The 27,626-nt window shown below is 41.4% G+C and overlaps 1 protein-coding gene across 2 annotated transcripts; it reads right to left on the bottom strand.

Moving 5' to 3' along the window:
• Positions 1 to 53: 53 nt before the first annotated feature.
• Positions 54 to 27,290, bottom strand: ALAS2 (5'-aminolevulinate synthase 2). 2 transcript variants are annotated; one of them, XM_027534475.1, is made up of 11 exons: positions 27,172 to 27,290; positions 21,531 to 21,726; positions 20,752 to 20,874; positions 19,799 to 19,909; positions 17,268 to 17,490; positions 16,525 to 16,709; positions 13,771 to 13,950; positions 11,099 to 11,263; positions 10,284 to 10,552; positions 4,738 to 4,900; positions 54 to 344 (listed from the first exon to the last, which is right to left on the bottom strand). In XM_027534475.1, exons 2-11 carry the CDS (start codon positions 21,709 to 21,711, stop codon positions 181 to 183), a joined length of 1,764 nt encoding a protein of 587 aa, XP_027390276.1. In that variant the 5' UTR covers positions 21,712 to 21,726; positions 27,172 to 27,290; the 3' UTR covers positions 54 to 180. The 2 variants fall into 2 exon arrangements, with proteins under 2 accessions (XP_027390276.1, XP_027390277.1); XM_027534476.1 differs by lacking the exon at positions 4,738 to 4,900 and having other exon boundaries at positions 293 to 344; positions 27,172 to 27,273.
• Between the last annotated feature and the right edge of the window lie 336 nt (positions 27,291 to 27,626).

The following is a 27,626-nucleotide window of genomic DNA, read 5'->3' as shown; positions in this document are numbered from 1 at the left end:
TCTGAGGGAGACAGGTATAATGCAGTTATCTGTTCTCTGTCAAACAAAGAGCTACAAATGCTACACTTTGCTCTTTATTTTCAGTCTCAAGTCAGCTAAAGGCACACAAAGCAGAGGACAGGAGGCGGCCCAGCTTCAAGTGAAGTGCAGGTGGAGTGGGGATCCAAAGCAGCTGGTTTCTTAGGCATAAGTGGTGACATACTGGGGCCCCATGTTCCCAAAGTAGGAACGTTCCCACTCACTCATGAGCTCGAAGTGTACAGGACGGCGGCAGAAATTGCAGGCAGCTATAGATATATCCTGGAGGGGGAGTCCCACCTCAGTCCAGGCTTCTAGCAGCTTCTCTGAAGGTGATGAGGGGAAGGGAGGGAAATAATTGGTTAGAGTATGTCTTAATCCCTGTGCCACATTACAGATGTGCCAAGATATTGATCCCCTCAACCCTTTGAGATATCTCAGAACTAGAAATAGCCTCATTAGTTTGCTCCTTTGTGTGATGTGAATATTACCATTTGCGTATGGGTGCTGTGATATATAAAAGTTTGAGAAGCACTCATGTGACATAATTTGAAGCTGTACTGGCCTGGCCTGAACCACTTTGTAAGTACATGACATGGTGTAACTCAAGAAGTGAATCCATCTACTTGGAAACTCAGCCTGGTGAGGAAGATGACACTGACAGTAAACACACAGTGTCATCAGTATTGTGACCTGGGAGCCTGGGGCAGGGGTTTTTCCTAGAGGGAGTGGGGAGCCCAGAGGACAGAATCTGATCTCTCTGCCAGAAGTACCTCAGCTGTGTCCCAGGGCTCTGTCCCTGGCTCTTTTTTCATGCTTACTCCCTGTGTGATCTCATCTAGTTTCATGGCTTTAAAAACCATGTATATGCTGGTGATTCTGAAATTTTCATATCTAGCCCAAAGCTCTTTCCTGAATTCTAGACTTGTATATCCACCTTTCTGTATCTTCACCTGGATATCTAATAGGCATCTGTAACTTAACATGAGCACAACTGAGCAGTAATACTGATCTCCCTACCCTCCACCAAGTCTACCTTACTTTCAGCGTTAACCATCTCAGTTGGTGGCAATGCCAGTTGCTCAGTACAAAAATATTCGAGCTATCCTTTATTTTTCTCTTTCTCTCCTATGACACATCCAGTCTATTAGCAAAAACCATTGGTTCTACCTTCAAAATCTGACCACTTCTTACCACCAATGCTATCCTCAGGTCTGAGCCACTATCATTTGTTTTTCATTTTTTAATTCTGAAGATTTTTTATTAAAAAGCAAATTATTTGCTATGTGACATCCAATGGCTTGGGAGTTTTAATCCCTTCTTTTGTCACCATTATTTCTTAACCTGGAATATCACAATAGCCCCCTAATGGATCTCCCTGCTCCCACTCTTTCAGTCTATTCTCAACATAGAAGTCAGAGAAACTCTTGAAACCTGAATCAGATTCAGATATGTTACTCATCTGCTTAAATCCTTCTGAAGGCTTTCTATTTCAGAGTTCCCTGGTGGCTCAGACAGTAAAGCGTCTGCCTACAATGTGGGAGACGCGGGTTCGATCCCTGGGTCAGGAAGATCCTCTGGAGAAGGAAATGGCAACCTACTCCAGTACTCTTGCCTGGAAAATCCCATGGACGGAGGAGCGTGGTAGGCTACAGTCCACGGGGTCGCAAAGAGTTGGACATGACTGAGCGACTTCACTTTTCTTTCACTTTCAGAGTTAAAGCCATAACCCTTCCAGTGGCCTGCAGTACCCTACACTGTCTGGTCCATATTGCTCCTCCTCAGTTTTCTCTCTCTTTCCCTCTAATTCACACCATTCCATCCATACTCATCTACTTATTCAAATACAAGAGGAATACTGCTGTGTTAGGGTCTTACCTGTTTTAGGGTGTTCTCTCTGCCTGGGATGCTCTTTTCTTAGATTTCTTCCCAGCTGACTCCTTCACTTCCTTTATATCTTTGCTCAAGTGTCACTTTGGTGGTCTCTACACATAGCACTCTATTTAAGGCTTCAACCTTCCTCTCCAAGCTAGCCCATGTACCCGCCCCCAGCACTTTCTATCCCCTTTTTCCTGCTATATTTTCCCCCATAAATGCTTAGAATTACCATGCTATTTAATTTGCACTTATTTTTAAGTGTTCCTTTTTCTATTATCTCCTACTAGTATGTAAGCTCCAGAAGGATAGAGATTTTGTATCTGTTGTTTAGTACTGAATCCCCAGCACCTGGAACAGTATCTAGCACACAGTAGGTACTTGATAACTATGTGTTGAAAGAATGAATGAAAGATGCCTGATTACATCTAGAAGATGAAAAGAGGTAAGTCAGAGTAAGGGATGAAGGAAGGCATTCCACTCAGAAGGAAGCATCATTAACAAAATCCCAGGGGTAAGAGGCTAGAGCTAAGTAAGGGAACTGTAAGTCATTCAGAGTAGCTGGAGAAATAAAATGAATGTGGGGAAGAAGAGAAAGCATAGAGATCACCATGTTGAAGGCACTGAATGCTATGCCAAGGAGGTTTGACTATTCTCCAGGCCAGTGTCTCCAGTTTGGGGGCTATACATCTTATTAGTACAAAAGTTCTAATACCTACCTCCAATGTATGTATTTTTTATATAATACATACATATATAATTGTCAGTCTATATATTAGAGATCAGTATAGGTAATGCTTAATTTCCTATTTTTTAAGACAAAAAGTAAATATACAATTCTAATAAATCCCCTTACCCTATGGATGATCTTGCATACCTCACCTTGGAGACCACTGCTCTAGTCTAGACAGTAGGGAACTATGAAGAGATTTAAACTAGGGAGCTATATGATCAGATTTTTAGAAAAATCCCTCTGATGGTCAGTATGGATAAAGGATTAGAGAAAAGCAGGAAAATTAGTTAGGAAGAAATCACATTGACATGGATTTAAAAAGTAGCAATGGAGAAATGAGATTTGAGAGAGATTGTAGAGAACATTTGCAAGATTTCATGATGGGTTGGCTATAACTTTGAAGGGCTGACTGGTGGAGTCATGGTGAATGCCTCTCATATTTCTCTCCTGCAAAAGCCCAGCATAAGTGGACACTTAGAGAACTGAGAATACTAAAAGCTCTATAATTGAAGCCTAGCACAAAGAAGGCTGAGCAAGAGGTCCAGAAGTCTAGATCATTAGCTCAGAGATGGTATGTGGCATGAGACCTAGTGGTATGAGCATGGAGGTAGATGCAGATTCTCCAGTTCAAACCTAGTGGCTATGTCACTTTGGACCAGTTTTTTATATGTTTTGATACCTCAGTTTCTATATATATAAAATGGAAATGCTAATAATACCATGTCTACCCCATGAGGATTAGATGAGTTAATACATGTAAAGTATTTAGAACAGTTCTTGACACATGGTAAATACTTAATAAGTGTTGGCTAGCATTATTTGATGCTTTTAAATGAATGAATGTATGGCGTCTACCTGTCTTGTTTTCCTAGTACTCTCATTCTGCCTATGCTCCAGACAAACAAAATGCTGTAGCTAATGTATGCCCTCTGCTTTCCTATCTCTAGGTCTATGCTTATCAAATTCCCTTGTTCTGAAATATCCTTCTTACACCATACCACAGGTACTTCAAGGTACAGCAGAAGGATTTCCTTACCTATGAAGCCTACTTAATTTCACCCTTCTTACCTTCTCTAGCCATAAATGAACACTCTCCTTTTAGCTCCCAGAGTACTGGAGCTCACCACACTGGACCAGTACCACCCGTGTTTATATCTGTCTCCTTTGCTATGCCATCAACTGCCTATGTGTCTTTCACCCAACAGACCTAGAATAAGAACCTGCTCTATGCTGGCCCTGTATCTAGAAGGAATCCAGTAAACTTCAGGTGAATTGGGCACCTTAAGGATAAAACCCAAGCTATTCAGTTCTACAAGCCTCCAAACTGTGTGTTGTCTTTGCAGATTCATAGGTAAACACTCCCCTACCTTATTCCATTCTTACTTTCCTACATTCCAGTAATATTTGCTTGTTCTTGATATGTCCAAGCCTACTTCTGATTCTCTTACTTGTCTTTCTCCATGCTCTTGCTTCTACTGGGAATATCTCTTCTGCATCCTCTTTCTTCTCTTGGTCCAATACCACACCCCTTTGCAAGACTCAGCTCAGGTTGTCACCTCCACTAAGAAGCCTGTCCTGAAGCCAGGCCCCTCTTCTGCTCCTACAACTCCCCCATGCATTCTCTCTGTTGAACTTCAATCACTCCTTGAAGTCATTGTTTGAGTCTGCTATGGTCTCCTCAACCAAACTGAAGCCCTATGAGTACAGGAACTGTTTCTTATTCATTTATGACCCCAGTATAGGGTCTAGCACATAATAGATGTTTCAGAAATATATTTTTAAACTGAACGGCATCCATTGTCTTCTTAAGATAATGAGGCTGAAGGAAAGAAGAGTGCTGTAGACACCCATGTTGAGGAAAGGAAAGGAAAGAAAAGAAAGGAAAGAGAAGTCGCTCAGTGGTGTCCGACTCTTTGCGACCCCGTGGACTGTAGCCTACCAGGCTTCTCCATCCATGAGATTCTCCAAGCAAGAATACTGGAATGGGTTGCCATTTCCTTCTCCAGGGGATCTTCCTGACCCAGGGATCGAACCCAGGTCTCCCACATTGGAGGCAGACGCTTTAACCTCTGAGCCACCAGGGAATAGGTGTCCCCATGTTGAGGACTTACCCACAAAGTCTTCCATCATCTGAGGGCTGTGGTGGGGGGAGGGTGCCAAGCGCAGCAGCTCCTCACCCCGGGGGACAGTTGGGTAGTTGATGGCCTGCACATAGATGCCATACTTGGAGAGCAGGAGATCACAGATCCTGGTGTTCAGCATTGCATCACCCACCTGGACCCGGGAGAAAAGCTTGTCAGTATCTGCTCCCCTGGCCCCACTATTGCTAGCTCTATTAAGTAGGTGGAGGGAATCAGATCAAGGAACTCCACTGAACTTGGGGGCATATATTTTCATAAGTGTCTTAGTCAGTGGCAGGTCTAGAATCTCTTATCAAGGAGTTTCTCAGTGGCAGCAATCTGACTTAAGATACATGCATCCCAATGTTCACAACTCTACTTACAATAGCCAAGACATGGAAACAACTCAAGTTCCCATCAACACATAATTGGTTTAAGAACATGTGGGGTGTGTATGTGTGTATACACACATACACATATACATATGTGCTGCTGCTGCTGCTGCTAAGTCGCTTCAGTCATGTCCGACTCTGTGCGACTCCATAGATGGCAGCCCACCAGGCTCCCCCGTCCCTGGGATTCTCCAGGCAAGAACACTGGAGTGGTTGCCATTTCCTTCTCCAATGCATAAAAGTGAAAAGTGAAAGTGAAGTCTCTCAGTCGTGTCTGACTCTTAGCGACCCCATGGACTGCAGCCTACCAGGCTCCTCCATCCATGGGATTTTCCAGGGAAGAGTACTGGAGTGGGGTGCCATTGCCTTCTCCATACATATGTGCATACATGCATAAAATTGAATATTAGCCACAAAGAAGTGAAATATTTTCATTTGTGGAAACATGGATGGACCTAGTGAATATTATACTAAGTGAAGTGAGTCAGACAGAGAAAGACAAATATATCACTTATATGTGGAATCTTAAAAAATAATACAAATGAATCTATAACCAAAACAGAAACATACTCATAGAAAATAAACTTATGGATGCCTAAGGGGAAAGAGGGGCTTCCCAGGTGGCTCAGTCATAAAGAATCTGCCTGCTAATACAGGAGACTTGGGTTTGATCACTGGGTTGGGAAGATTCCCTGGAGAAGGAAATAACAACCCACTCCAGTATTCTTGCCTGAGAAATCCCATGGATAGAGAAGTCTATGGCAGTCTATGGTCCATGGGGTCACAAGAGTTGGTTAGACATGACTTTGTGACTGAACAACAACAATGAGGTATAAGGGAGGGATAAATTAGGAGTATGTGAATGATAGGGAGGGAACACAGCCCTGCCAATCAACAGAAAATTGGATTAAAGATTTACTGAGCATGGCCCCACCCATCAGAACAAGACTCCATTTCCCCCTCAGTCAGTCTGTCCCATCAGGAAGCTTCCATAAGCTTCTTATACTTCTCCATCAGAGGGCAGACAGCATGAAAACCAAACTCACAGAAAATTAACCAATCTGATCACATGGATCACAGCATTGTCTAACTCAATGAAACCATGAGCCATGCTGTGTAGGGCCACCCAAGACGTACGTGTCATTGTGGAGAGTTCTGACAAAACATGGTCTACTGGAGAAGGGAATGGCAAACCACTTCAGTTTTTTTGCCTTGAAAACCCCATGAACAGTAGGAAAAGGCAAAAAGATAGGGCACTGAAAGATGAACTTCCCAGGTCGGTAGGTGCCCAATTATGCTACTGGAGATCAGTGGAGAAACAACTCCAGAAAGAATGAAGAGATGGAGCCAAAGCGAAAACAACACCCAGTTGTGGATGTGACTGGTGATGGAAGTAAAGTCGAACGCTGTAAACAACAACATTGCATAGGAACCGGGAATGTTAGGTCCATGAATCAAGGCAAATTGGAAGTGGTCAAACAGGAGATGACAAGAGTGAACATCAACATTTTAGGAATCAGCGAACTAAAATGGACTAAAACTAAATGGGTGAATTTAACTCAGATGACCATTATATCTACTACTGTGGGCAAGAATCCCTTAGAAGAAATGGAGTAGCCATCATAGTCAACAAAAAAGCCCAAAATTCAGTACTTGAATGCAATCCCCAAAACAACAGAATGATCTCTGTTCATTTCCAATGCAAAGCATTCAATATCACAGTAATCCAAGTCTATGCCCCAACCAGTAATGCTGAAGAAGCTGAAGTTGAATGGTTCTATGAAGACCACAAGACCTAGAATGAACACCCAAAAAAGTTGTCATTTTCATTATAGGGGACTGGAATGCAAAAGTAGGAAGTCAAAATACACGTGGAGTAACAGGCAAATTTGGCCTTGGAGGACAGATTGAAGCATGGCAAAGGCTAATAGAGTTTTGCCAAGAGAACACACTGGTCATAGCAAACACCCTCTTCCAACAACACAAGAGAAGACTCTACACACGGACATCACCAGATGGTCAACAGCGAAATCAGATTGATTATATTGTTTGCAGGCAAAGATGGAGAAGCTCTATGCAGGCAGCAAAAACAAGACCAGGAGCTGACTGTGGCTCAGATCATGAACTCCTTATTGCCAAATTCAGACTTATATGGAAGAAAGTGGGGGAAAACCACTAGACCATTCAAGTATGACCTAAATCAAATCCCTTACAATTATACATTGGAGGTGAGAAATAGATTCAAAGGATTAGATATGATAGACAGAGTGCCTGAAGAACTATGGATGGAAGTTCATGACATTGTACAGGAGACAGGGATCAAGACTATCCCCAAGAAAAAGAAATTCAAACAGGCAAAATGGTTGTCTGAGGAAGCCTTACAAATAGCTGTGAAACGAAGAGATGTGAAAGGCAAAGGAGAAAAGGAAAGATATACCCATTTGAATGAAGAGTTCCAAAGAAGAGCAAGGAGAGATTAAAAAAGGCTTCTTCAGTGATCAATGCAAAGAAATAGAGGAAAACAATAGAATGTGAAAAACTAGAGATCTTTTCAAGAAAATTAGAGATATCAAGGGACTCTTTTATGCAAAGATGGGCACAACAAAGGACAGAAGTGGTATGGACCTAACAGAAGCAGAAGATATTAAGAAGAGGTGGCAAGAATATACAGAACTATACAAAAAAGATCCTCACAACTCAGATAATCACTTCACAACCCAGATCACTCTCCTGGAGCCAGACATCCTGGAATGTGAAGTCAAGTGGGCCTTAGGATGCATCACTATGAACAACGCTAGTGGAGGTGATGGAATTCCAGTCGAGCTATTTCAAATCCTAAAAGATGATGCTGTGAAACTGCTGCACTCAATATGTCAGCAAATTTGGAAAACTCAGCAGTGGCCACAGGACTGGAAAATGTCAGTTTTCATTCCAATCCCCCAAAAAAGCATTGCCAAAGAATCCTCAAACTACTGCACAATTGCACTTAACTCACACACTAAAAACGTAATGCTCAAAATTCCTCAAGCAAGGCTTCAACAGTACATGAACCATAAACTTCTAGATTTTCAAGCTGGATTTAGAAAAGGCAGAGAAACCAGAGATCAAATTGCCAACATCTGTTGGATCATTGAAAAAGTGAGACAGTTCCAGAAAAACATCTTCTTCTGCTTTATTGATTACACCAAAGCCTTTGACTGTGTGGATCACAATAAACTGTGGAAAATTATTTAAGAGATGGGACTACCTGACTACTACTTCTGAGAAATCTGTATGCAGGTCAAGAAGCAACAGTTAGATCTGGACATGGAACAACAGATTGGCTCCAAATCAGGAAAGGAGTAAGTCAAGGCTGTATAAATGCTGGGCTGGATGAAGAACAAGCTGGAATCAAGATTGCCAGGAGAAATATCAGTCACCTCAGATATGCAGATGGCACCACCCTTATGGCAGAAAACAAAAAAGAACTAAAGAGCCTCTTGATGAAAGTGAAAGAGGAGAGTGAAAAATTTGGTTTAAAACTCAACTTTCATAAAACTAAGATCTTAGCAACTGGTCCCATGACTTTATGGCAAATAGATGGGGAAACAATGGAAACAGTGACAAACTTTATTTTTGGGGGCTCCAAAATCGCTGCAGATAGTGACTGTAGCCATGAAATTAAAAGATGCTTGCTCCTTGGAAGAAAAGCTGTGACCAACCTAGGCAGCATGTTAAAAAGCAGAGAGATCACTTTGCCAATAAAGGTGTGTCTAGTCAAAGCTTTGGTTTTTCCAGTAGTCATGAATGAATGTGAGAGTTGGACTATAAAGAAAGCTGAATGCCAAAGAATTGATGCTTTCAAACTGTGGTGTTGGGGAAGACTCTTGAGAGTCCTTTGGACAGCAAGGAGATACGACCAGGCCATCCTAGAGGAAATCAGTCCTGAATATTCATTGGAAGAACTGATGCTGAACCTGAAACTCCAATACTTTGGCCACCTGATGCGAAGAACTGAGTCTATTGAAAAGACTCTGATGCTGGGAAAGATTAAAGGTGGGAGGAGAAGCGGATGACTGAGGATGAGATGGTTGGATGGCATCACCACTCAATGGACGTGAGTTTGAGTAAGCTCCAGGAGTTGGTGATGGATAGGGAAGCCTGGCATGCTGCAGTCCATGGAATAGCAAAGAGGCACTACTGAGTGACTGAACTGAACTGAACTGATGGGATTAACAGATAAAAGTTACTACCCATAAAATAGATAAGCAACAAGGATTTACTATATAACACAGTGAATTAATGGAAAATAATCTGAAAAAAATATGTAACTGAATCACTTTTCTGTACACTTGAAACTAACACAATATTGTAAGTCAACTATATGCTATGCTGTGCTTATTAGCTCAGTTTTGCCCAGTTATTTATGACCCCATGGGCTGTAGCCCGCCAGGCTCCTCTGCCCATTGGGATTCTCCAGGCAACAATACTGGAGTGGGTTGCCATGCCCCCTCCTCCAGGGCATCTTCCCAATTCAGGGACTGAACCCAGGTCTCCCTCATTGCACCCAGATTCTTTACCATCTAAGCCACCAGGGAAGCCCAAGAATGCTGAAGTGGGTAGCTTATCCCTTCTTTAGGGGAACTTCCAGACCCAGCAATCGAACTGGGGTCTCCTGCAGTGGAGGTAGCTTTTTTACCAACCGAGCTACCAGAAAAGCCCCAAGTCAACTATACTTCAATTTAAAAATTAAAGGGGGTAGAAGTGCTTCTAGGGACCTTGTCTTGAAGCTGTTTGCAGAAGAAGCATACCTAGCTATGTTAATTTAGGGTAGTTCTGAGTAAGAAGATAAAACCCCAAGTGACTTCTGGAGTGTTGTCACTGGGTTAATTAAACATATTTGCAAAAGTAGTCTTTCAAAGGAACACTGCATTAGCCCAATGAACAGTACAGTCTACTAAGCATGAGATAATAACTAATGTTAAAAAAAAAAAAAGACTAGTTAATCCAGAATGACTGATAATTTTCCAAAAGGGAAAGAAAACTGATGATAAGGAGGTTGGTTAACAAGGAAACAGCTGACAGGAACAGGTTTCAGTTTGCTGGTTTTGGGAAGGCTCCCAGGAGAGATGGTGGAGAAGGCAATGGGGAATGTGGGACTCTCACCCGAATGGGGATGATGTGGCTGGGGCATGGAATGACAGGAAGGCCCCTGTCCATTAGTAGCTGACGCATGTGCTTGACATTGCGTTGGTGGGCCCTCCTCAGGGCTTGGCCCTCCTCTCCTTTGAGCAGTCGCACGGATTCCAGAGCCCCAGAGAGCACCATGGGAGGCAGTGAAGTGGTGAAGATGAAGCCAGCAGCATAGGAACGTACCATGTCCACCAAGTCACGGGTGCTGGCAATGTAGCCACCCACACAGCCAAAGGCTTTGCCTGGAGACAAGGAGGAGAATGAGGAGGTTATGCACAGATCCTATTATCAGCCCCCTGAGGAACAGGGTAACTCAAGGCAGTACACTAGAAGCTGGAGCTCCAGACTCCCTTATCATCTTTCTTGTCTGTGACAAGCAGACAGAGCTGATAGTTATGCTGCTTTGAGGTAGGACTTGTAAGCCCTGCCATGTGTAATGACTAGATATGCGGGAGCTGGGTGGGGACCTTCAACTGGTTAGATCCAAAAGTAGAGCTAAATGGAGCTTGGAACTGGGATGGGGAAGGAGTTTTGATCCACAACTCCACCCAATGAATTGAACTTAGTAATTTGGCCCAGCTCAGGGGTCTTCTCAAAAAATCCTCCCAGACTTTGTCAGCAATTTTGCAGTGATATGGGAGTGGGAGGAGAGAATCCAAATGTTCTATAGCCTGGGTCATAAATTCTACCCAAATAGCCTTTGCAACTTTGTGGAGGAGGAAGAAAAAGTTCTTCTAGGGACTTCCTTTCTGGATTGTATATAAGGGTAACCCAAGGGACTCACTTACCAAGAGTTCCAGAGATGATGTCAATCTTGTGCATAATTCCATCACGCTCCCCAATCCCAGCACCCCGGGACCCATACAGTCCTACAGCATGAACTTCATCCACGAAGGTCAGAGCCCCATACTGATGGGCCACATCACACAATTCCTCAAGGGGACAGATGGCACCTGAGCAAAGCCATGAATAGAGGTAGATCATAACCCTTCTCCAGCTCCATCTCCAGCATGGAATTTGTGGCGCATAACAACTATAGGTTGGGAAAGGAGGAGGGTGTGCACCCTTAGTTGGGGCTATGCCAGACTTCTTCATATGTGTCGACTGAGTTCACCCTACTCCCACCCAAGTTGTGTATGTGTGCATTTTCCCCAGCCTGTGATTAAGGCTTACTTTTCTTTCTATTTTTACTTCATTCTGATGATATCTGTCCTCTTGCTTATGCTATTTGCCAGCCTCTCTCTGCCTCCCCGCCCCCGCCCCACCACAAGTCTGTGTATTTCCATCAAGTATTGGCACTAGCCTATATGATGCCTTTGTTTAAATAAATTTAAAAAAATTCTCCTTTTGCTCCAGGTTAATGTTTTCAGATCTCACTCACCCTGTCTGCCAAGTGTTGTTGTCAGCTGTGTCAATATTGTTTTTTCACTGGTCTTCCATATTTCTGTGTTTATGACTTTTTGCCAGTCTCTTTTTATGACTATTTCCAAATTTGTTTCTGTGTCTCTATTTTCTATCTCTGTCTTTGTTTTTCCTCTCTCCTCTCCCCACTTCCTCTGTCTCTTTGTTAGTGTCTATATCCCTCCTTCCCTCACTCACCTTCCTCTCTCACTTCTGTTCTCTCTTATTGTTTGTATCCCTTCATGTCTACCTTTCTGACTTTAGACTTTTTTCTCTGTATCTCTGTCTCTTTCTGAGTTTTTTTGTGCCTCTATCTTTTCTGTCTCTGTGGGAAATATTTTTTTCTCAACCTGTCAATTTTGTTACCTGAGGGTACCCTCCCATAGACTCAGGCTCAATGTATTGAATGAAAGTGAAATAGAAGTAATCTGTATGTTCCTGTACATTTTCCATGCAGATTTACCATTTTCCCCTGTTATTCTATGCTGATAATTGTTTATAAGGTCTTCAAATGTCTGTGAATTTCATGCATAGATATTGTGACCACTCTACATATACAAGAACCCATACATCTGTCATTCCCCATTCCTGGAAACTAATGGTGCAGGGAAGTGGAATACAACAGAAACTTCTTCATGTGGGAACAGGGACTCCAGGCTAGGATTAAAGTTTGTGAGCCACTGGTGGGACAATAGGAGGGGAGAAAACCACAAGAGTTGGAGTCCAAGACTAAGAGGACAGTGTAATGGTTCAAACATCATTTCAATGAGAGGAATTCAGCCCTAAATTGACAGTTTCAGCAGGGTTTCCACCATTCACTAAATAAAGAACCATTCATTTGCAAATGTAAGGAAGTAGAATGGTCCTAACATTCATTATTTCTGGTTTTCACTACAGAAATAATGATTTAAAGTAGTCTCAGTGGTAGAAATATGATCATTGCTGGTTGTAGAAATGTGGACAAGGGCATGACAATAAGTTTTTATATATATTCACTCACTTAAATATTCTCAGCTACTCCATTAATTATCATCTCAATTTTTAAAGATAAGGCAATTGACACACAGCAATTAAGAAACTTGTCCAAGCTAGTAAGTTGTAATGCTGGGATTTGAACATGGATAGTTTGGTTCAAAAGCTTGTGCATCACCATTACTTGATGTGATGGCACTTACACTGGCTAAATCTGAGAGTACAGTGGACTCTCCTTTGTTTCACTTGGAAAAGTGACAGATTAAAATGAATTGAGGATCTCTTTGCTTTAATAAACCCAGAAGATTATGCCTAAAATAGATGATTTCTGCCTAAGAGGGACAGCAATACAATGATTTGAGCATTGTTTCAGTTAGGGAAAGGAAAGAGGTAGGATGATAAAGGTGATTTATTTCTACTTAGATCATGATAAATAGAATGTCTTCCATCATCTCTTTTGATCAGATATTTTACCTTGAGGAAAGTTGAAGTTTAGAGAGTTAAAGAGTTACTCAAGGTCACTGAGCTGGTAAGTGCTAAAGGTAGGATTTGAACCAAGATCTGACTTGAAAACCTGTTTTGATTCCAGTGCTACATATTGGACCCTAAAAAATCTCCCAGGAACCGGTTTGTGAAAATTTATGCTGCAGGAACCAGACACTGGGATGATTGATCTGCACATCATTTCTAATGGAAGGAGCATTGTACGAAGGAATTGGACTCATACATCCTAGGGTTCAGATATACACTTTGGCACCAGTTTACTGAGCCAGCCAAGGTAATTTGGGTACTCTCTCTGCACTTCAGTTTCTTAACCTTTGAAATCAGTATAATAGCTCTCTCCATCCTTTGGCATTTACTGTCTATGTGACCTTGGGCAAGTCACTTCACTTCTTGGTGTCTCAGTTTTCCTCATAATAACATTTACCTCAGAATTGTTGTGAAGATTAAGTGAATTAATACATGTGAAATACTAATAATTTTGCTTGGTACATAATAAGCATTCTATAAATGTTAGCTATTATCATTATCATCATAGTTTTTGTGAGACCAATGTTAGTAAACATACACTCATACGTACACTTACCGTCCATGGAGTGAACAGTCTCGAAGGCCACGATTTTGGGTGTCTCAGGGTTGGACTTCTTTAGAAGTTTCTTCAGGTGGTCAGGATCATTGTGCCTGAAGACAAACTTAGCTGCTCCACTGTTGCGGATACCTTGGATCATGGAAGCATGGTTGCCTGCATCTGAGTAAATCTCACACCCTGAAGAACCAGATGCATAATGCTTAAGCTTCTATCCAAGTATTCACATTTCAACTTCAAGACTGACTTGGCAGGAGCAAAGAGCTAATCTTTTCCTCCATATGAAGCCTCTGCTCAGCTTCTCCCTCCTCCGGAAGCCTTTGTAACACCTCTTCCTCTCTTGGAAGAACTCCTCTGCCCTGAAATTCTGACCCCTACACTCTTCTCTCCAGGCATTTTAACCCTGGCTTGGACTTTGATTCTTGGGGTGGAAGAAATTTAAATTTCCCAAGAATGCTCTAGAGTTTCCTGAGAATAGGGCTTACGTTCCTATTCCCAGACACCAAGATTAAGCCTTAGAAAGGAATTTGTCGGAGGGAATGTTTGCTAACTTGGACTGATGATATATTCTTCCTGATTTAGATGAAACCTCACCTTTTCCAGATAGTATACCTCTGCTTATAATTACAGGGTAGATACTTAGACTTTCACAATTTGAATCATAACCTTATAACAAGTCAGAGCTAGAAGGGCAATTGGTGACCATGGAATCTAGTCACTTTAATGTACAAGTGAGGAAGCTAAGTCTAAAGAAGGGGAGACTTTTGTCTAGGACCTGAGGAATCCAGGGCTTTTTACTGGACAATAGTGGGAGAACAAGTAGAGATGGGAAATTGGTGGATGGAATTGATTCCTGGGCCCCTGAACCTGCACTGACATCAAGGAACTGTGGCCTTATATTAGAGTAAGGGATCACTTCTACCTGTGGAAATCAGGCATGACTTCCTGGAGAACCTGCTATGAAAGATAAGTAGACTGGAAGTTTCTTGGGAGCAGGGATCACAGCTTTTTATCTTTCTGTTTCTGGTACCCAGATTAAGGCTAAGTGTACAGGAGATGTTAAGCAAACCTTTTTAAATGAACGGATTAAAAAAAAAAAAAACAGAATTACTGAATTTTAAGTGAGTGAATGAATATGTGAATTAGTATATTACTGAATGAAAGAATGTGAGGAGAGGTGTCAAAAGATGAATTTGAAGAGGTAGGTAGAGGCCAGATTATTGAAGGCTTTAGAAGGCATGATAAAGAGAAGGGAAGTGGGAATCTATTAAAGGGCAGAGGAATAACAAAGATAGGCTTTTATTTTTAAAATATCATCTGGTTCTTGTGAATAATATGTTGTAGGAAGGCAAAGGTAAAGTCAGGAAAATGATGCTGGTCTTAGGATGGTGGCAGAAGAAATGAAAAGAAGTTGAATTCTAATGGCTGAAGGAGTTTACTGAAGACATTTCCAAAGATATTGGCTTGAGTTGGGGTTATGTGTGGTCTTGAAGAAAGTTTCTAAGAAGCAGTAGAGATGTTTATAGTGTGCTGAAATTTTTTCAAGAAGTGAGGAAATGTGTAGCAAGTGTGGAGACTTTTCTCAAGCAGTTTGCCTGTTATAAGGAGGGGACAGAATGGGAGTAACTAGAGAGTGAAGAGGAAAAAAAATTTTTTTTGAGATGCAAGAGACTTCAACATGTTTAAAGAGCAGGAGAGGCTAAAGATACATGAGGGAGAGAGGGAACTCATAGATCAAGATTCCTGATGAGGTAGAGGACACACAGAGTGCCAATGTAAGAATTAGTCAACAAGAAAAATGGCACCTCTTCTACTGTGATAGGAGATAAGGAATGAAAAGAGGCCATGTGAGAATGCTCATGAGTTTATAGGTAGTTTGAGGCAAGAAGTTGAGGACATTGCTGCCTAGGGTCTTCTGTTTTCTGTGTGGTAGGAGACAAAGTAATCTGCTGTGAGTGGAGGTGAGGTGGAGGTGTAAGAGAGCTGAAGAGAATGGGGTTTGGCAAAATTTCCTTGGCGAGAATGGGGTTTGGCAAAATTTCCTTGGAGATTTGGAGGGCTGACTATGGAAACAGGATTGCCAGAAAGAATAGAAGATGGTAGAGCTTGGGGACCATGAATTATTAGTGGCTCCCATCTAAGTAATTATGTAATACCAGTATTGACATAGAGAAGGTGGAGAGTTGCATTTATCTGGGATTGGGCTATGATGGAAGAATTGATAGGCACATGAGTTGAGGATGCTACTGGTTAGAGGATGGGAGAATGGGAAGATGGGATTCAGATGAGATCTGGTGTACAAGTGAAGAGATTAGCTTTAGGCAGGAGAGAGAATGAAAAAGGGTAGATGAGCAGTGAGGTGAATTTGTGGGTTTAGGGGCTATAAGTTAAAGGACCTCCTGTTTGGTGGCTTCTGTTTTATTTGTGTTGTAAGATGTGAGATTATTTGCTAAGAGTGAAGGAGGAGATAGCCACAGGTTTTAGAAGGGGAAAGAAAGTTTGAAAAAGCTGATATAGGGATATAAAAGGACTATTTATAAGTGTTGAGTGCAATTGAGTTGGGAAATGACAAATTTGTGATGTTACCCTTCAGTGAGGTTAGGATACAGTCATACAGTGTTGAGGGTATGCAGGGTGGGTAAGAACAAAGAGCAATGGGAGCAAGTGAACTCAGAAGACAGGGAAGGGCTGATGGAGACAGTAAGCCTGGATGCAGGATACTAGCCCTGAACAAAGTTTTGGCTCTGGGCTTACCTGGCAAGATCTTGGCCAAGGTGAAGAGAGTGGAGTCATTGGCCACAAAGCAGGAAGAGAAGAGCAGGGCTGAGTCCTTCTGGTGCAGCTCAGCCAGCTCTTGCTCCAGCTCGACATGGAACTTACTGGTACCCGAGATGTTGCGGGTGCCACCAGCTCCAGCTCCATGGCGCTGCAGGATCTCTCTGGCCAGGAGAAAACAGGGGAAGCAAGGAGAAGAAACTCTTGTCAGATACTGAGAAACTGTGTAGATTTCTCTTCCTTGATAGGGGTCAATATTAACTTAGTGATTCTCTATGAGTTGTGTCCTATATGACAAAGTAGAGGTCGGTATAGGGGCAATGGGGAGAAATGGACCTTCCTTCTTAGGCTGAAAGCACTCAGGGAGAGAAGGAGAAGCTAGATTGGTCTTGATTAGCTTGGAAGATCTTTTAGAGAAGGTTGAATACCATCTCTGGTAATACTCATTCTGTAGCCAGAGTAAGAACTCATGGAGAGTGCAACTTGTTCGATTTCTCATCCTCTCCTTTGTAGCACTGGACACCAAAGAGTTTGGATAACTAGGCTTGTTGACTTAGTTCCTGTCCAAGGATTAGATTTGTTGAAAGACCTTGAGACAAAAGGGGTGTTGGGTGGAACCCAGGTTTCCACCATCAGCTCTGCCTTTTCCTTCTATATGTGGCTTTGGCTCTTCTCTGGATATCTCCCTGTGGGCTCATCATGGCTCAGACCCTACTACTCACTGTGTGGCTTGCAAGACCCGAGGGTGCCGGCTCATGCCCAGGTAGTCATTACTGCACCAGACAGACACATCCTTTGAGGCCACAGATGCCTCAAAGAAGTGTTCAGCAAAGGGGTATGCATCAGCCCAGCGATTCACAGTCTTGAAAACACGATAGGTGTGGTCCTGTTTCTTCTCCATGATTTTGTCCCTAAAAAACTGGTCATAACCAAAGACATGGTCTCCTGTGGGAGTAGAGATGGGGATGAAAAGAATTTATTTTAAATTACTTCTTGGCTAGTCAATATTTTATTTAATGCAATTGATTTGGAGTTCTCCAGTTCTCTTTCCATTTATTAATTTATTTGATCAGTCATTAACTTACTGGGTCACATTAATGCTCTACTATTTAATTCAACCATCCCTTTGCTTACTCACTGACTCATTCACTTATTATACATTCACTCAGGCCTCCTAACCCTTGCATGGCCTCATCTCTTTTCCCAAGGTTAGTATGGCACCCTCCTTCCAGAAGTACCACCTCAAGTTTCAGTGGAAAGAGTGTTGATGGGTCTAGTTCTAGTCATAGTTTTGCTACTTCCTAGTTGTGTAATATTGGCAAGTCATGAATCCTCTTAGTCTTAATTTTCTCACCTATAAAATGGGACTAATAATATCTTCATCACAGAATTATGACCATCTGATGACAAACAGAATGTAATACATCCAAGCTAATATCTGGCACATAGTACTATTATTGTGACTATTGTAATATAGTAGTATAGTAGTAGTAGTAAGAATAATAATTTTAAATATTATTATTGTAGCCAACATTTAATAAGTGCCTATTACATGTAACACCCTCTCTTAGTAACTTTATAGATATTATTTCATTTATTCTTTATAATAATCCTATGTGGAAAGTTCTGTTAGCATCTCCATTTTACAGATGAGGAAGAGCCTAATTCTTTAACCACTACAAAATGGAGCAACCTTATTTTTAGAATTGAAATATAATGTATGCCACTAGGCTTGTTAAACTCCAGAACTCTATCCACGAGACAGAAATCATGATTGTTACAGATGGCAACTTATATGGTAGGAGTGTACATTAGTAACATCTTTGCTGTAGGGATGTTTGGAAATATGTACCAAGAGTTTTTAAAATGCACATGCTGACATACCTGGGGAAATATCTGCAGCATGTTTCGCATAAAACTTGATATCCAGAATTTATGTTTTGGAAACTCTGAAAATTACTATGTAAAATTTTAACCCAATAGAAAAGTGGGCAAAGAATATAACCAGACCATTCAACAAATGTAGTAAAAAGATGCTTAATCAGGGAAAGTCAACTACAAAAACAAGTTTTCACTGATCAAATTTGATAAAGATTTAAAACTTTGATACTATCAAGTGCTGGAGAGTGTGTGAGAATATGGATTCTTTTTGATAATTAGTACACCACTTTGGAGGACCAATTGGCAATATTTATTAATATTGAAAATGTGTACACCTTCACATCCTGAGATTTCCACCTCTTAGTGTCTATTGTAGAGAAACATTTACCTATCTACATGAAGAGGTACATTCAAGGATGTTTGTTGCACCACTGTTTGTAAGAGAAAAAACTGGAAGCAAGCCAATTGAGGAATAGCTAACTAGTTTCTAGTTTAGCCATATATAGTCTAAGAATACTACATGTTATCTTTGTGGAGATATGTTATCCTATGTGGAAAGTTCTATTAGCAATCTATTACATTTATATGTATGTAAAACCAACATACAATATAAAGTGGAAGAATACACACAAAAAATTGGTATAATTACATGAAGATGCTTGGTTGATTAAATGATGTTGCATTCATGCTACAGAACACATTTCAATCATTTATAATTATTATGCAGCTCTATGTTTAGGGACATGGAATAATGCTCATGACATATTGTTAAATGAACAAAGAACAACAGCAAACTCAAGGTGGAATGAGATCACATTTCTAATAAAAACATGTATGTGGAGGGAAGTGTAGTTTTGTATGTGTGTGTTTAGTCATAGGGAAATATCTAGAAAAAATATAAGAAGAAAATTAATGGTGGATGGTGGAGCTCTGATTTAAATTTCCCTCTTTATATTCATTTTGTATTGGGAAAATAAAATGAATTCTGTTATGAAAAATTATTATAAACACACACAAGACAAGGGGAAAAGTTCTCTGTGAAGGATGAGTGTTTCTGAGGGAAGCATGGAGAAAAAATGATAGGAATACATCTAATATTTAATGAAGCTTCATAACAAGTTTGAGGCACTTCTGTAAGTGTAATTTTATTTTCTTCCTGTAATAACTTGTTGAGGTATTAAAATCTCACTGCAAGGAAATGACTTACTTTCCAAAGCATGCAGATCCAGCAAGTGCCAGGATTAAAATTTAAACTCAGACTCCCCTGGGCTCTAAAGTGATTCTTTGCCATTTCCTCTGCTGTGTCAGTGCACAGCATTTCAACATTCCTTCCATATTCCAACCCCTTTGACTTCCATCTCAGCAAACTCACCAGCCATGTTGTTCTGAATCAGGTGTGTGACCTTCTCCGAATTTTTCTCTGGCTCTTGGGGACTGGAGAATGTCTTCTTCAGGCTGGTTGAGGCCAGAGAGGTGGGCAAGTCTGAGAGGGAGTATGGGATCCATTGGCCATGAAAAGAGGGGGGGGGGAGGGAAAGAAAGCATGTGCTGTCCTCTTTAAAGTCAATACAACATATATAAATTCAAGGTTAGGAAGTAGAGACGCCTTGTACACAGATAAGAAATATTTTGAAAAGTAAGCTTTTTCTCATTTCCCAAGTGGAGACTTATATATCATGAAACCACCCATAAGGTGAATTACACTTTTCTTCACTAGGACTTTCCCTTGGGTAAGATAACTGGAGCAGCAATGCTGAGTCTTGCACTTGGAAGGTAGATGCAGGATAGTGTCCCTTACTCTTCTTTTCTGAAAGTCATTAGAATTCAATTTTGAAAATTTTACTCTTAATTATATCCCACAAAGTTCTGTGAAAGATGTCGACAGTATAGCCAATTCTCAAGTGTGATTATCTTGAATGGTTTGTACCAATTGAATTGACCTGACCTCAATACTCATCTAAAGAATGTACCTACTTCCAAAACTTACTCTTTCATGCAAATCCAGACTGTCAGAGAGTAGTGTTGCTTATATGTGGGAGCCCAGCCTGTTGGAATCCATTTAGTCACTTGGGAGAGAGCAGGCAGAACTCTAGTGGGCTCATTTTAGACTAATAGCTAAAAGTTATAGAAGTATGCATATGTGTTGGGGAGGGTGAATTTCAGTGCACAGTTTAAGCTATTGCCTACTGTGGTTCTCCTAGAAAAGACTGGACTTCCATCATGGAATCTGTACCAGTTGCCTTTGGATTAGCCTAGCTCAGGACCATGATAAAATGAAATCAAGCATTAAGTTAGATGTTAGATGAGGTGGAAGTTAACTCCAACCTGTCTTGAAAGTCTTCACATCTTCCTGGACTTCTGGGGCTGCTTTTTGCACAATTTTACTCTTCCCATCCTGGAGTTCCAACAGCATGAAGGGACAGTGGCTCTTGGCCCAAGATGGAGAATCTATGCAAAGAGAGTAAGTGGTAGTGAATTTCTAGCTATAAGTTTCTAGCTGTAAATTTAACAATGGTCACTGAGATGTACTATAATTAAAAGCTATATCTCAGGCTATGGTAGAGTCACAAAGATGGATGTATCTGGTCCCTGTGCTAAGGGAGTTCCTAAGTTGTTGGGAATGGCACATTACTGAAGACACATTATGAACAGTGCTGGGATTGGAAGGAAGACATGGGCTAGAAGAGGGAAGAGACATGACCCAGAATTGGAATTGGACAGGCTGAAAGTCTAGGTAGGCTTCATAGAAGAGATGGTGTCCAAGTTAAGTGTTATATGAGGAGTTTGAGATGCTCTGGAAAAGATAATGGGACAGAGTCATTTGACAAGAGCAAAGACATAGAAACTTAAAATGATAATCCAGACAATTTTAAGTAGTTTCAGCATGACTGGAGTATATAGAATGTGAGGGGCATGAGAATGAGACTCTTTTTAGAGATACTGACGTAAGTCAGAAGTGAGGTGTATTTTTAGGCCAGCTTATTCTTCGTTGACACTTTTCACATGAACCCTCCCAGTTATTAGGTAATGATGACCAGTATGACTTGGAGTCTTATCTCTAGGGCCCAGACATTTTCCCCCATTTGTCAGAAGTGACTTCTTACCCCCTCCAGCCTTGGTTGCCTTAAGGTGGATTTGAGAAAAACTTGGTCCTTGGGTGGCCAGAATGGGACAACGTCCAATACCAAACAGGAACTGGTGAGTCTTAATCATCTTGCCCAGGAGGCCTGTGGGGCTCCGGATAAGCACTGGGCAACGCTGTAGCAACATGGCTGCTGTCACCATCTTGAGCCTGAAGTTCTGCATAAGATATGAAAGAGATGAGATTCCACTATGAAGGCCTGGCCAAAAGCCAAGAGTCATTCTTATGTTTGATACTTTGCCTTTAGCTTCTCACCTGATGCTTGCTCCCCTCCCCAGAAATGTCTTTACTGTTATTTCAGGGTAAGAAATTTCCCAATCTTAAAAATGTACCAATGGGGCATCTGAGAGGAAGAAATAGGAAACTTATCATTAGACCAAAGAGGTAAAGAAATGAGTTCCCACTGGAGGTGAGAAAGCCTGAATTCTGATTGTTTTAGACTTGGCTACTGACCTACTCTGTGATGGTAAGGATCACTGAAGTATGTTGTGTGTGGCAGGAAAAGAGTTGACAACCCACCAACCTTTTGATCAACACTTAAGGCTAAGACTCTTTCAAAGAATATTGGCCTCAGCTAAATGAAGATTCAACCTGCTAATGCAGACAGATGCCAATGACCAGGGCTCCTGAGGCTTGGCTAGGAGTCTTTCCTGAGCAGGCCCAGCCAGAGAGACAAGCTTGAGGCCACAGGTACCAATTTAAGTAGATTCAGGAAATAGAATGAAAGGGTACATGTCCCACCAGACTGGTATATTACTATCTTTGGATTTACTCCTGGATTTTGGAAAAGCACAAATAGAGATGTAGATGAAAACAAGCCAAGCCCCAAGGGATCTGGGAAGCATCTATTTGTGAATGAAAGAGGCAGAGGCTAAAACAGATATTCATCGAATATTTTATTAAAATTTATTCAATAAATATTTATTGAATTTAAATAAGTATTTATTGAATTTATTAAATATTTATTCAATAAATGTTTATTGAATTTGGGAGTATATTAATGAATGAGCAGGAATTCAGAGGGAAAAGAATATGGAAAGAGTCATAAGAAATGAAAAGTTAAGAAAGATAAAAGGCAGAAAGTAATAGAAAACAAAGGTGCAATGGTAGTGTTGGAGTTAGAACAATAGAAATTGCAGGAGAGAGAAAGATCAAAGTCAGAAGGAAAGGGGACAGGTAGAGATAAGAACAGGAAGAAGATGACTGATCCAAAAAATAGAGGACAAGAGGATGATGGAAAATAAAGGAGGCAGGGAAAGAGACTGAGATGAGACAAAGAGAATGAAAGAGAAGACAAGAGAGGAGAGGAAAAGGGTAGAGGAGAGGCATTGAGTAACAGAGCAGAAGTAGAGTTAGAAACAGATAGACAGAAGGACAAAAAAGGGATATGAGGCAAAAATCAAGAAGCATGCAGAAATATACAAAGACTCAGAAAACTGAGAGCAGGAGAGGAGAGAATCCAACAGGGACAGAGAGTCAATCAGCACAAAGGTAAAGGAGAAATTCTATCAGAGACTGTGGAGATGGAGAAGAACAAAGAATGGTTAGGGGAAGAGGAATTGGCCCTCCCTACTGAGAGAGACAAGAGTGAGACTGAGTGACAGGGGGAAGGGAGTAGAGACAAGATCAAAAGATAGAGACAGAGAGGTGGCTAAGGTGGGTTGGGGGTTGGGATGAGGGAGGAATGAGGGATATAAAAAGAAAAAAAGCTACAGATAACAAAAGGGAGAAGTAGATTAAAAGAAAAAGGACAGCATCCAGCATCAGAGAGTGAGCCAAAATATGGGACTGGAAAATGGGGGAAAGATGGAGGAATGTTTGAAGACTAAGGGCCTGCCACCACCAGGAGAGCTACTGAGTAGAACCCAATAACACCTCTACTATTTAAGGCCTTATATTGTGAGGGACAAGTGAACAGGAGGAGCTCATGCCATGTTGTTATATGGCAATATCCTTCATCTCTTACTGAGCAAAACCCCTCCCTTCTAGATCTCACAGAGCAAATGCCCTCCTCCTAACTCACAAAGCAACCTCTTTCCCTTGTTCCATTGCAGAGTATCCTCCCTCCAACTCTCACAGGCTGTCATAAGAGCATAAGTTGGTGTATGGAGTAGGGTATATGGATCTTGAAATTGGGAAAGGCCAAGTGGTATTGAAAAGACTAAATGAAACCTATGTTAAGATTTTGGGAAAATTTCTAAAAGAAAATGTTAGCTTTTCTTATTTCAGTTCCAGCTCTCTAACTCCTTGTTGGACATACTTGGAAAGTTACTTCCCCTCTTTGGGCCTCAACTTTCATCAGTAGTCAAATTTAAGATATTTATGTCTACCTCATATGGTAGGTAATGAATTGAATTTGATGCCTCCCTCACATCTGGATATATGAGTTTCCCTTCTCCTGCCTGCCTGCAAAGGCTAAAGTGCTTGGGGCTGAGCCTGCAGACCACAGATAAGGCTGTCAGAGTTTATCACATTTTGGGTCTGACCACTCCCCAAGCTGAGACTAGGGTGTGGGGGAGAAAAGGAGTTCCTTTCTAGAATCATGTCTGTGCATCTGGCTGGGGCTGTCCTGGCTACTGGTGGTGAGGGGGGTTGAATGGCCAAGGGAGAGGCAGGCAAAAGAGATGATCAGGTCCCAGGCTCCTGCAAATTCCTTTCCCCAACATTAACGACAATAATGACCACTTTGGGGTATGTAATGTGAAGAAAATACCCCAATATTGAAAGCAAAGTCCAGTCCTGCCTTGGGATGATGGTGAATCCCACCCCCAGAATAAAAGCAGAAGTTCAATACACACATCACCTCTAACAGGCTTTTAGCCATGATATATACTCAAGACCTGGGAAATATAGTCTACTTCTCGGAATTTGTTGAATTATCAAGCTCTTTCAAGCTTCAGTTCCAGTTTCTCTGTTCTGATGGTCCTTTCCTGGAATTTGTTCTGTCTTACTCTGTCTGTCCATCTTTATGACCCGTTATCTTGTAGTGTAGTTACCTTGGGCTCTGTTTCCATTCTATCTTACTACCTATCCTGAGATTGGAGTGAGTAAAATCTAATCAAAGAAGTATTTTAGGCAATTAAGGGTATTAAGAGCACAGCCTGCTAGATTACTTGCATTTGAATCCTTGCTCTACTACTCACTAGCCCTGGGGTATTAGAAAAGTCATGCTTACGCTCTACATCTTATATCTTTAAAATGTAGATAATAACAAGAATACTCGAATTCACAGGGATGTTGTCAAGATGTAGTAAAATAATCTATATAAATTATATAGAAGAGTACCTATCCAACAGTAAATACTGAAAAAGTGTTATCTATTTTTTTTTTTTTGCAGGTATGGTTAAGGGTTTATTGGTGATCTGGCTGGGCAGGGCCCATGCTGGGAGAGCAAGGCCTGCACACCAGCACACCAGGCTAGTCCTGGCCTCCAGGGCAGTGCTGGGGGCTCAAGCCTGAGCTCTCTAAGCCAGGGTCTCTAAGCCACGTCAGGCTACTCACAGAAGAAAAAAAAAAAAAAAAAAAACACATGAAAAAGAAGGATGGTCTGGTTGGCTTTAGAGCAGAAATGATAACATCAAGGGGTGACTTCACTGAAGAAAAATAGGGTGCTGTAGAGTTTATAGATCTTAGATTAGAGATCCTAGATCCTAGATTCCACATTTTCTGTATAGGGAAAAGGAAGGTATAGCCAAGGGAATTAAAATCATAAATATACCAGAACAGGTCTGGAAAGCTGGCTCTTGTCTCAATCCTGATTCTTGTCCTTATTCTGTTACAGTTTACTATATGAAATTGAACCCTGCACTTTTCTCCTCTGGGCCTCAGTTTTTCCACAGACATTGGACTAGATAACTCCATAGATTCCATCTGATTCTAACAGTCAAACACTCTCAGAGTTCTCACTGTGTCAGACCCCTTTGTAAATGCTTCACATACATTGACTTATTTAATCCTCATGACAATCCTGTCAGGTATAAACTAATATCAACTTTATTTCAAAGATGAGGAACTGAGGCCCCAAAAGATTAAGTAACCTGTCCATGTCACAGAGCTACTAAGTAGTAGAACCAGGATTTGAACCTAGTCAATCTGGTTCCAGGGGGCTTCCCAGGTAGCTCAGTGGTAAAGAATCTGCCTGCTAATGCAGGAGATGCAAGAGATGTGGGTTTGATCCCTGGGTTGGGAAAATCCCCTGGAGAAGGAAATGGAAACCAATTCCAGTTTTTCTTGCCTGGAAAATTCCATGGACAGAGGAGCCTGGTGGGCTACTCTATGTGATCACAAAAAGCTGGACATGACTGAACATGTGCGTGCACACACACACACACACACACAATCTGGTTCCAGAGCCTACTAACTTAACCACTATGGATCTATGATTAAAATATTACTACATATTTTCCTGACTGAGAGCCTGACTCCACACATTAATCCACTCTCCTATTAATCCAGGTCCCTTTCTAGGACGTTTGATTTTGAGCTGTAACCAATGCCTTTATCATAGGAACAGATTTCTAACTGAAGTGGAATTACAGACACTGATGAACATTCATTCATTCATTCCATCATTTAAAAACTTAAGCACCAATCTTTGCTGGGGTCTTCTTAGAGCAATGCTTTCACTCAAAGTGATAATGGTGAAATTTGAGCCTAAGTTATACAGCATTACTAGATCTTCCCTAAATCTTAAAATCCTCTCTTGTGTCAGCAGCCAATCTATAGTACCAGAGATCAGAGGGGCTAACCATAACTCTACCCCAGCAGAGAGCCAGAAACCATTCATTGCTTTTTTCCTTGACCCTTCTGTCCCCTTTGCAGTCTGCTTTGAAAGAATCAGTTAAGTCTGGAAGGGATATGGTCACTTTTCTTCAAGAATTGGAAGCATCAGACTTTAATTTCCTACCTAGTACCCTCTCCCCATTACAGAAGAAGCACTGAGAATTTTAGATTCCTGGAATCAGAATAGGACATTCTTAGAAACAGAAAAATTTAGAAGACCACAAAATCAAACTTAGATGAGGTTGTGGAAATCATAGGGCAAGCTCTCTTTTGCAAAGGGTGAATGATTTGCCTCACAGTAAATTAGGGTGAGAAAACAAATCTATTGACTTTCAGCATAGGGCCCTTTTAGTGACACAGAATTCTCCCACTGTCTCCCCTTATTTCTGGTAATTATTCATCTCTCAATTCCTTCAAATCTCTCCCTTCAATTCATTATTCCCATCACACCACATTAACTCTGTTTTCTCTCCCTACCTCTTTCCCTCTAAACTTTGATCCATTGGGCTCTGCTGTCTGCCAAGCAAGAAGGAGCCAGAGTAAAGGAAAAATAAGAGAAAACTAGAGCATCAGAGACTGATGAAGTAAAGTGAGTGATCTTGTAAACTAACAAAGAAGGGGAAACAAGAGGGAAAATTGACAAAAGGAAGATGAAAACAGGGAAAGACAGGAAGAGACATCGGGTGTGGGAAAGAAAATGACAGAGGGATAGGTTCTAAGAAACAAAGCCAGATCTAGTCAGGTCAGAAGGTCAGCCTATACAGCCATGAGGTGGGCAAGCAAACCAAGAAAGAAGGCACCACGCTGAAAGCAACACTTACCTGTTGCCCTGCACTGAGGACGAACGAACGACAGGTTGGGTGCTGTGAGTCAGGACCTGGTTTTTATCCCTTCTCCCTTGGCTCAGCTCCACCCACCCCGCCTTCTGCTGGCCTGGCCCTGCATTGGCCCCAAAGGTATCTCAGGCCCTTGTTAGAGATAAAACTCAGTGTAGTCCCCTCTTGCTTCCCCCCTCACCCAGTACCAGCTATCCCCTCTTTATTTTCTTTTTCTTCTCCCTCTGGAGTAGTAAAATGAGTTTCCTGGTTTTGGAATTGAACCATCCCTATATGGCTAGGGTACCTTGAGCAAAACCATCCCTCTGACCCTTGATTTCCTCAACTATTAAAGGAGGGCAATAAAATTCCAAAACCACTGTAGTACAAGAAGGAGGGGCTCTGTAACAGTCACCTTCCATAGGTGATATCTAGGTCATTGGAACAGTTCAATAACATCA

This window comes from Bos indicus x Bos taurus, chromosome X (genome assembly GCF_003369695.1).
Source record: "Bos indicus x Bos taurus breed Angus x Brahman F1 hybrid chromosome X, Bos_hybrid_MaternalHap_v2.0, whole genome shotgun sequence".
NCBI lineage: Eukaryota > Metazoa > Chordata > Mammalia > Artiodactyla > Bovidae > Bos > Bos indicus x Bos taurus.
The sequence above is the reverse complement of the archived record's forward strand: the minus strand, read 5'-3'. Positions and strand labels throughout refer to the sequence as shown.

Bases quoted from the DNA above. Each gene is read 5' to 3' on its own strand.
- ALAS2 (XM_027534475.1), bottom strand. From the start codon at position 21,711: ATGGTGACAGCAGCCATGTTGCTACAGCGTTGCCCAGTGCTTATCCGG. The intron at 11,264-13,770 runs GTAAGTGTACGT...GGCTTTGCTCAG, and splicing joins GACTGTTCACTCCATGGACG to GTGCCATCTGTCCCCTTGAG. The intron at 4,901-10,283 runs GTGAGAGTCCCA...TCCCGGGTCCAG, and splicing joins GCCACATCATCCCCATTCGG to GTGGGTGATGCAATGCTGAA.